Source organism: Ruditapes philippinarum, unplaced genomic scaffold, assembly GCF_026571515.1.
Source record: "Ruditapes philippinarum isolate M1 unplaced genomic scaffold, ASM2657151v2 ctg1277_1_1_1_1, whole genome shotgun sequence".
Classification (NCBI taxonomy): Eukaryota; Metazoa; Mollusca; class Bivalvia; order Venerida; family Veneridae; genus Ruditapes; species Ruditapes philippinarum.
Window position 1 is genome coordinate 2,668 of NW_026860440.1, and position 10,970 is coordinate 13,637.

At 32.4% G+C, this 10,970-nt stretch overlaps 1 protein-coding gene across 1 annotated transcript; it reads right to left on the minus strand.

The window, feature by feature from the left end:
• Positions 1-1,835: 1,835 nt before the first annotated feature.
• On the minus strand, positions 1,836-5,703 carry LOC132760081 (palmitoyltransferase ZDHHC14-like). The gene is made up of 4 exons (XM_060751973.1): positions 5,393-5,703; positions 4,240-4,507; positions 3,621-3,749; positions 1,836-2,811 (listed from the first exon to the last, which is right to left on the minus strand). The coding sequence occupies exons 2-4, from the start codon at positions 4,487-4,489 to the stop codon at positions 2,021-2,023; spliced, it is 1,170 nt and encodes a 389-aa protein (XP_060607956.1). The 5' UTR covers positions 4,490-4,507; positions 5,393-5,703; the 3' UTR covers positions 1,836-2,020.
• Between the last annotated feature and the right edge of the window lie 5,267 nt (positions 5,704-10,970).

Genomic DNA, 10,970 nt, shown 5'->3' on the forward strand with positions numbered 1-10,970 from the left:
CGCGGGACACCAGTCTACGCTTCGTTTTCAATCAGAGTACATCGGCTTTTATCGTTATCTTGTAATTCGAAAAGTTGCGATGTGTCCAATTCGGTACTTCGGACGAAAGTTTTCAAAACCATCACTTAGCAGGTACTCGCGTTACCGTAAAGCTCGCTTTGCGAGCAGGCCCTTCGGACCAGCTCGTCGAGCTCGCTAATATGAAAAAGGCAAAGCCTCAAAGCGAGCTCAATTTTCTTTTACCGTAAGATATTTTAAAATAGTCTTTCAATTTTATTTTACATTTTCCGTTTAAAAATTGTCATTCGGTCTTTTATACACTGCTTCCGTTTATTCTGGTTCCTCCTTCTATTATGGTTCCTATATACGTGCGCGGGACACCAGTCTACGCTTCCGTTTTCGCTCAGAGTACATCAGCTTTTATCGTTATCTTGTAATTCGACAAGTTGCGATGTGTCCAATTCGGTACTTCAGACCCATCACTTAGCAGGTACTCGCGTTACCGTAAAGATCGCTTTGTTTACCTTCCTCCATATTGGATGGAAGCACCGTATCAAGGAAAATCTGCACCGTTTCCCGTACCCGACAGTGCAAATAGACATGTGAAATAATTTAGATATGACATTGACCTTCAAATGACCTTGACTGTTAAATGAATTTTTTTTTTTGTCATTTACTTATGGAAAGGATTCATACTTGGACAAAACAACAAGTGTGGCTAGATAGACCTGAGAGGTCAAGTGCCGTAGATCAGTAAAAATATACGGCACCTTGTTATCGGGCCGAAATTGATACAAGTGACAGGATAAATGTGGATATATTACCTGCCAAGATCAAATATCACTCTCGCCTGACGGCTCGGGTGATAAATAACTGTTGCAAAAGTGCCAAATTCAATGTTTGTATATGCAAATAAAAAAAAATTCTTCATGATACCAAATTAACAATCTTGAGCCACCGTAAAAGCAAACAAATAAATGATTTAAACAAATCTTTAAAAAGAAATTTAAAAGAAAAAAGAATAAAGTTTTTGCTTTTTTTTTAAATAATAGGTCTATCTAGCCACACTTGTTGTTTTGTCCAAGTATGAATCCTTTCCATAAGTAAATGACAAAAAAAAAAATGTGTACATATAAGGAAAATTAATGACTACCGAAGCGGGGCCAATGTTGACCCCTGGGGTTTTATTTGAACAAACATGGTAGACACCCGTTAGAAAATGTTTCATGCTTAATATCTCAGCTCTAGCACTAGTTTTTAAGAAGATTTTTAAGTTTTTACCATATACATAACTATAAGGAAAATCAATGACGCGCCTTGGCGGGGCCAATTTTGACCCAATGCCTTTTATTTGAACAAACTTAGCAGACACTCGCTAGAAGATGTATTATGTTTAATATCTAAGCTCCAGCTTTTTGGATGTTTTTTTTAAGAAGATTTTTAAAGTTATTAGGAAAATCAATGACCCCCAACCATAGGTCTGCAATGACGAACGACGGATGGATGTCCGACCGGCCGAAATAGGATAAGGGGCCATTTCTTTTGTTTAATAGAGGGTCATGTGCCCCTTACTCTACTATTATAGAATGAATTCTTATGTTCTCTTTTGTTCTGTTTACAGTTAGGTGGCCCCCTATACTTATTCGGTTATGCGTACAACCACCGGACGAAAAGCGATCACTATAGCTCACCTCGTAACTTTATGAAAAATGTGTCAAATGTTATTGGACGGCAATTGGAACGACAACCTGACTGTAGAAATAGCTCGAAATTTGTTTCAAAGCTTGAGCCAAAAACAATAATATAAACAATAAAAAAAAACAATACCATTCATAGGAGTGATACATTTTTTTTAATTAAAGGCAATGTGTGTTGACAATATGAAAGTGTCAACCCAACAGGCAAAATGAATCCTCAAAAAATCTCAAATACTAATATTGACATTTTTTTTCTTGATAACGGCAATTACAAAAAATATCAAGTAGATTGTTCTGAAAAGTTAATTAAAAGATTAGAGTCCTTAAATTGGTGGAGTTGGTGGGTTTCTACTTGACTCCTGGCTTACGTCTGCATCATCTTCAAATCCTCGTCTGTCCAACAGCTTTGGTGCTTTAGGTGTGCACAGGATATAAAAACAGTTTGAGTACCATCTACCCTGGCTGAATGGGTTAATATTATTAGCAAATGTGTCTTTTAACGATTCGTTCGTGGTTTCTTCTCGGCAAACAAGTCGTGTATGATAAACTACAAGACATAAAAGTCCGGTTAACAGTATTAGTAAGCAAAGGATTCCTTCAATTACACTGGGTATTGACTTCATAAAAGCTTCGTTGATTGGATATTCTTGTGCCCGGAAAGAGATAACTGCCACGTTACAACCAATCACATAACATGACAGCACGTTCGCTATAATTAACAAAATAAAGTAATGTTTATAATTTCTTTTTCCGATGCAATTGGAGAGAAATGGGCAGTGGTGATCAAACCTTTCCACACAATTATCACAGACACTGCAATGGGATGACCTGGGCGGTCTGTAGATCTTACACGTTCTGCAGTATTGCTGCTGGAATACTCTTCCTTTGATATCTGTTTCCGTGTAACGCGACCCGTTGTCGTCTGTTTTGTAGTTAATTTCTTCCTGTTTTTCAATATCGTAAGCGGTGGCTCGTGGTAAAATTCCGGGGTCAGTAAAAGCGGTCACGTTAAACAATACCAGCATAAGAAGAAAGATGGGCACCCCTAACGCTGGAACCACTGGGCTTACTCTTTTTGATAGATACACGCTGTCGAAGCTGAAAAACAGCCCTCCTAAAATTGAAACAATTAAAAATCTAATTATTAAAATATGAACAACAACGATGATATAGATTGATTTACGTTGAAAAATAAAATTTACATATGACAATTTGAAGTGAAAAACCCTGTCAGTCAAATGGAAATCTTTCTATAAAGTCACACCGGTCATTTATGCACATTTTTACTGCTAAATTTATGTTGTTATTTTGACAGTTTACTTGTTTCTCTCCTATTAAATAAAATTATGCATCTTATAGACTAGTACCATCAAACAGAGATTATACTACATAGCAGAAAGGGTACGTATGTTCCGAGAAGTAATGGTTAATTAAATCTGATAGGTTTTACAAAACAACAATAATACTGTCGAATATATATAGTGCATTTAATCACGATAAATAGTCGTTCAAAAACTAATTTGATGAAGCAAAAAGACGGATAGAAACCTTTAATTAAGTGAATTATTTTGTGGGAATGAATATCGTATTGATTTGAATTAATAGTTTAAAAGTAATGCCTTAATTGATGTGAGGTTTCACTGCCCATGTTAGCCATTTTGAAACTTGTTACCCTTCGTGTAGTCCACATACATATTACACGTACTATATATAGAGTTCCTTCAGTGATCACAGATGATAGTTAAATTTTAAAAAAAATCGATAATTAAGTAAATCACGGGACATCACAAGTTATAAACGCAATATAACCACTATAAATGAGAAAAATATCGGTCTCTGAGCTATTAAACACCGGTTGTTTGTTTTAATGTGTAGGAATTGACCACGAAGGCCGCAACCCGTACTATTATAATACAATAATACCTATGATCAAGATCAAGGCGAGAGTGATCAGGTATCCGGTGCTATCAGGTCCACGGATATATCTTCCTTTACAACAGAATTTATTCCCTCCGGGGAACACCTCCCATTTTCTCCGACGTTTCGTTTTACCTGTAAAATGTTAAGAGATTACTAAAATAGTAATTGGAAACCGTCATATTACTGTAAGTCGTACAATAAGTTATTTTATGAAAAACAGATTCATTTTCAGCGGTATTTAGAAGCACATATTAAAGGGACTCCACTCGTGACACGATTGGACTGGAAATTATTCGAGAATTATGTTCCCTTTGATGGAGATCAAACTCCAAATAGGAAAGTGACTCAAATCGAGATAGACAGTATAATATCATAAAATTAAATAGCATTTTCAATTTCTGTTTATGTTTCTTAATAATCAATTTGCATATCTTTCATTTTTAAGTGCCCTAGCTGGTCTGGTCAATGTAAGAATTTTTTATGTAATAAGCTTTTGGACCTAAGTTGGATTCCTTTAACTGAAATCCTAACAATATTTGTGAAAATTGAAATTCTTTAACTCATGTAACTTTCTGACGAATAACAGTCATAAAATACAGGTTTTATGAATAGATTACCATACCTTTCGAATTTGCTTTTCTTTGGAAATTGCTGGAGGTCTTGGTCTCGTCTAGAATTTGGACGGTAACTGGTTGGTCATCCTTGGATGTGACAATCCCTGGCCCAACTTGGTTATTAGAAGGCTTGCATTGGCATAAAGAAGACTTTAATTTGTCTTGGCTATGGGATGACTTTATCTCACCTTGGCCATGGACAGATTGCCCTGTCTCTCCTTGAGTTTTGGGAGACTTTGGCTCTTTAAAGTCTTCCATTCGTAATTCGAGTCATTTCTGTAACAGAAGAAAGAAAGATATACTGCAAGCTACTAGTATTGTAAAACAAAAATTAAAGTTACTTTAAATCGGAACAAGATATTAATAAGTCAGGAGAAAAAAGCAAACAAAATAAAGTTATCAAGTTAAAAAAATTGGAGGATTTGATATTCATTGTTTTGTCACAATGACCATTGGAATTACTCAAAGCACAATTAGGTTACAGCTCAGATAAAGTAATATTTAAACAATTGTATGCAATGATCTTCAAGATATTCAATAAGAGCTAGGGACTGGTTCCCGGATTCATTTTTATCTCATACCTTTCTCTGAAGTGACTAGTCTATAGTCATGTCTACGTCCCCGTGAGGGGTTTGACATTAATGATAGATATTTAGATAGAATGACCTTGATTTTAGAACTTGGTTCTGGCTTGCGGCATACAGCCATTTATAAAAAATCAGACATAAACAACCATTGTGATAATTAAAACAAGAACAACATTCATTTGTTGCAAATAATGTCATTAAATTTCTGTTTTAACTGAAAAAGTTAGGCTATTCATGCATATTTATTGCATATATCTTCTTCTTTATAGAATCAAATAAAGAAAATTAGCAGAATAACAATGAAAATTTGTCTCCATTCAAGAAAACAATTTATTAATATTTGTACGAAACAAAAACCCAGGGCAAAATCAGTAGTCCTGTAATCGTTGGATATAACTTATTGCTTGAACTGTTAACAAAGTATACTCGATAATACAATGCTTGACTGATGATAAATAAAGATGTACTTATCTAACTTCATGACCAATTTATCTCCGAATTCATCATCGAATTTATGGGACTGCATACAAGTAATTCTAGATATTTATATTACGAATAAAATAAAAATACTCACTGAGAATGTTTCCTTTGGTAGGGTTTTCAGAAGCTATACTGATTCTGATTGACGTAAACGACGTCTCTAAGTAACGACGTCATGCGTGACAAGGGACGTCACTCTTTAAAATTATTGCGTTGCAGGGGACGTAATTTTTGTTCTATACTGCAAAATAATATATGCATGAGGGCTAATTGCTAATAGATATTAAGCTTAACTTCGCCAAAATTGTTTCCTACTTATTTTCAGCGTGTGCACTTTTAATGGTTACGTCACATGTCTTACGGTTATGTCATATGTCTACGTATAAAACGTCAACAGTGATTTTATTGCATAGTAACACGCACTTTCGGTCCTTCTTTATTCAATAGGGAAAATACTATTATTGTTAGAATAAACAACAAAGCACAAATTTGTTTGGCTTTTTAATTTTATTAGGTTTATCATGTGAAAGACATTAATAATTTTGTTTTTATTTCTTATTCTAAATAGTCACTGAATATACAATATAGATATAAATACCATCAGGTTAGAAAAGAATTTATAAAAGTATGTATGAAGAAATAAAAAAAACAGTTGTTTTCTCCCATGAATCTGTAATTCACTAAATACAATGTTTAAAATCAGTTGTAATGTCTATATATTATATATAGTTTATATTTGACTTACTTTTCACCTAAGTGCTGCAAAATGTGCTAAATTCAATATTTTTAAACACGTCTTTTTATTCATAATACAACATTTAAAACGGCGTTCTGTCAACGTGACATAATGGTTAAAATTGACCGTGAATTAAAAGACTCATTACACTTGACAATGCTATTATTACTTTTCAAAAAAAAATATGTTTTGTTATTTTGTAACAGTTTCTAAAATGTAACTCATTTAGCATATCAATGAAACATTTTTTTTTTGGCTATTAGAAAATTTAAAGTGTTTTAGTTAGCATACATTGTAATCTTAATTTATTATTCAGCACCTTTGCATAAAAACTGCGCATGCATGTTAACATTTAAGAAGGACAATTTAACTTGCATTAACAGATAGATTTCTGTGACCATGAGCCTCGTATTCCGCAGAAAGGTTGTAATCATATCTAAGACTTAATGTGCCTTTAGGAACATGTATTTGGTTAATTTATATTAGTCTGTTGTTAACTATGTGTTACATAAATATGTGTACAAACGCAACATGTACATATCTATCTCCTGCAACACGAGGATACATACATGTATATGTGAAATCACTAAATCTACTATAATAAAACTAGTGAGAAATTTACAGACCAAGAATGTGTCTGCAACCATTACCAACATTTCTTGAAAACATTGTGCTTTTTATTTTTACATGTATAACACACAGTTCATACAATTTAAATAACACATAATCATCTGTGACTTATTCTGTCATTTTAAATGAAGCCTCAAATAAGATACAGAAGTTACAGGTTTATTTTTTATCCATATATTACATCTACACTGTGTTTGTTTTTTCCCCAATTTCCATTTACCCATAACATGCTAAATATCCATTAGGACTTGTCCATCTTTCAATCTGGAGAAAACCATTTATCATTTTAGGGGAAATTTAAAATATGAACTGTTTGAAAAGTGAACGTGTCCAGACTATGATCACATGGTACAGATGTGCCCGTTAATCTTGGTCTGCACTGGTCACTTGGGTAATGTGTAATTTACCGTCACCAAACAACAACATGTGAGCATTATTTATAAATATATATTTTGTGCTCCCTTTTTTTCCTAAAAAAAATGTATAAACATGTAAACTGGATAAAATATTGTTTTTTCTTTCTTGTTTCAAATTGAAATGCACCAATGGCCAATGTGAGCAATGTGAATAGGTCATTCTGACCTTATATAGAGCTTAAATTATCTATACATTGTATTAACTATTTGTAAAGTCAATCACCCAGCTATAACAACAAACACCCATTTTTCTTTCAGGTTTCACCTGATTATTTATCACATATTATTTTATATCTAAAAAAGAGGAGTATTACAATAAACAAAAAATATGCCTATCTTCTTTACTTTAAAAGTAACAAAATGAAACTTTTTTTATTCCAAAATACTAAAGTAAAATGCACTGTTATTGTAATATTTCGGCTTCAATTTGTTGAGCTTAGAAAAAAAATCATAATTCATGGTTCATAAATAACAATCTTAATAAATTCTAATCATTTATAAAAATCTTAACAACAACATTCAAAACAAGAAACAAAGTATTAAGTACAGGATCTTGGGTTTTTATATCAACTTAGGTCATGGCAAATTTTCCTCATATTACATCAGAACTGATAAGTTTATCAGGCAAATATATATCATATGATACAAAGTTTCAAGGACCAGCTGCATAAAAATGTGTTCAAACTGAAGAATTGAGTCATATGATTCTCTTCTACCCTATCACATCTTAAATGGAATAGTCCATCTGTCAATCTGGATATAACCATAATTATTTTTAGGGAAAATTTGAAATAAGTACTGACTGAATTTCAAATGGTGCAGGCCATGATCAGATGGCACTGTGATGGCAAACCTTGATCTGCACTGGTCACATGGTTAGAATTAGTGTCATCAGGAGGCTGTAACGCTTAAACACAGCACAATAATGTACTGACTTATCAAAATTTCAGCATATTTTTACACTACTTAAATTTCTTTAAATATCGAATCCTGTATTAAAAGTAAGGTTTAGATAGCTTTAGCTTATGTTAGAGAAAGTGAGATTTATTACTAGAGATGGATTCCTGAGGATGTCATTTACAGTGAATGTCTCTTAAATCTTTACCTCAAACCCTGCTAATGCCTAGCTTACACTAATGGAACTTTTCATTATCAATTTTAGGGATATGATGATGAAAATCTTAAGTTAGACAGTATAGAGGTATAGAGCCTGGTCAGACTGTTAATTTTCATGCTGCCCTACCTTTATACTGGTGGCATAACCTAACTAAGTTAGTTTCCAACAGGGCAAAGGTTAAAATCAAATTTGCTTTTTAAAAACTAGTTTTTTATAATGATTACTTGCTAAAAATAAAGTTTGATATATGTACATGTAATAACAAGTTGAATGTCAGTGTAAAATATTAATCTGTACGGAATCAGAAAAAGGCACAGGATAGTGTGATATACCGGACATATGTACATATTGCATTCTAAACAAATCAATATTGCAAATGATTGACATATTAACAGCACTGCCTGCAGCACTTAATGATATTTTATGATATGTTACAATTAAATTCATAGTTAAATATATTATGTAAAAAAAAATCAAGCAAGATCATGTGCGATCAAATAAAAAAACAACATGTTTTTAAGTAAAACTTCTACATTGGTAAAACACAAAATGTAGATTAAGTCATTTATAAAACATCATTACAAAATACTACATGGGTTGGAAAATATATCAAAATATAGGTAAGGACAATTTGTAAAAATTGTCATTTGTAAAATTACATATATTTTCATCAACATAAAGGGTTATTCAATTCTATCTTCTGATAGGCTAATTTGTACACACATATTTAAATTTTGACCAATGACTAAGCTTTTTTTCAAGACTCATTTCCAGATTTATGTTCTATAAGTGTATGTAGAGTTTTTTTCTACAATGAATTAATTTCTGCACCTGCGTGCACTATTCTCAAAAAATAACTTATTTGTCTTCCAGATTGAGTCACCCTATTCCTATGGAAACTATACATTAACATAAATTATAGACCTCAACTCATGTTTTATGTGGACCAAAATGCATGTTTTTGTGTTTTAGAAAAAGAATAATATAAAGCTTATACAAAAATGAAAGATGCTATATAAATCAATGTTAATTGAAAATATGAAAATAATCAATTGAAGAGGTTGAGAAACTGATATACTAAAAGTTAACAAAATTACAGAAGTGTGTGAAAATTAAAAGTGAAAGTTTATAATAAATGGTTTGTGAGCAAGGTTTGAGTATTTCTGTAAGCCTAGTCTATTCCTACTTGCAATTAAAAAAGTGTCCAGAATGCTCAGAGCGTGTCTTCAGGAATAAACAGCGAATGAAAGAGAAAGATGGTTTCATTAATTTCTGGAGATATCAGAATCTACTAAATGTGATAAAATATATCAGATCAAAGGCTTTTCTTAAACAAATCTTTATAAGTTATATACAAGAGACAACATTGAAATAAAATGATGACATCTGCTTACTACAACTGTTTTCTTTTAGTTAGGGGTTGGAGTGTATATGTAAATGAACTGTAATATGGCCAATTACCATCTCTACTTGTAGAGGAAGACATCAAGTGCCCAACAATGTATTGTCTAAGGCAAGGTACCTCAGTAAAACTACCCATTTATAGCGTTCGTAAGCTTGCTGGACCATGCTTACATACATGTTGCAGTTTAACTTAAATCTGTATCGTAATTTTTTAAACAAAAGTAAAAATATAAACAAAACATAAGACAAAACAGGCTACAAGATATCACAGGCTACAATTTTAACTTGAATGGATCTATCATGATTACTAATTTAACAATAGATTATAAAATAAAGTATGTGAGTAGTTAAGAATACAAGAATGAAAAATATCACAGACTAAAGTTAACACTACTAATACATGTAAATAGTTATAAAAATCCCTGTAGAAATAAACAATGCTGTAGAAAAATGTAATGCTTTAACCAATTAATAATATACTTATATACCATAATTTATTTGGTAAATTCACTCCTCATGGTTTGACAGTACTCCTCATGGTTTGGCAGTACTCCTCATGGTTTGACAAATAGGAAGAAATAGATACATGTATAAATATAGGAGATTCAATATTGTGTTTCAAATTATATTAAATAAAAAACAACTTTTAAACAACATCCATCTCTTAAAATTAAAAAAAGTTGACACTGAAATCTGACCTTCAATGACCAAGAAAAGGCAAACAAGATTTATACACCACCTACTGGCCTGCAGCAGAAATATGACAGGCATTGGCTGTTACATGCAACACCTTCCACCTAGTGAATAGCATCAACAAAAACCTGGTAAACTCTTTGCCCTGCAGGCAACAACTAGATGGCAAAATAATGCTAATACCCATCCCACCTGCACAAAACTAATTATCTTTCATATCATTCTAAGTTATACTTGTTTGCCATGGTATAAAAGGCAATGACTAAAGCACACATGGATTTTGACAAGACTCATACAAAAACAGATTTACATGCAAACCCATCAAATTATTTGGGGGTAAGGACAATGATGTCTGTGAGAGTAGAGTGTAGGAGGAGGGGTACAGGCTAGTGTCAAATTACACTATATACACATGTACTTTTCTTTAAATCTTAAGATATTACAAGGATGATTTTGGGCTGGTTATGCTCTAGTAGAAATAATAGTCTATGATGATGGAGAAACTAGGTTTACTGACCAATAGCTTATGTTCCTGAATAATAATATACATGGGTTGTCCCAATATTCTGTGACAAGATTGTTTAAAAGCTTAATAAAAAAGGTACGAATTTGATATTTTTATATGTTATAAACCCATATAATTGAAACATTTCTACAAATTTACATAGAAAAATAT

What these genes read in the sequence shown, in the direction of transcription:
- LOC132760081 (XM_060751973.1), bottom strand. Translation starts at nt 4,489, where the DNA reads ATGGAAGACTTTAAAGAGCCAAAGTCTCCCAAAACTCAAGGAGAGACA. An exon ending in AAGAAAAGCAAATTCGAAAG is followed by an intron (nt 3,750 to 4,239) that starts GTATGGTAATCT and finishes AACATTTTACAG; the next exon opens with GTAAAACGAAACGTCGGAGA. An exon ending in CGCCTTGATCTTGATCATAG is followed by an intron (nt 2,812 to 3,620) that starts GTATTATTGTAT and finishes TTTCAATTTTAG; the next exon opens with GAGGGCTGTTTTTCAGCTTC.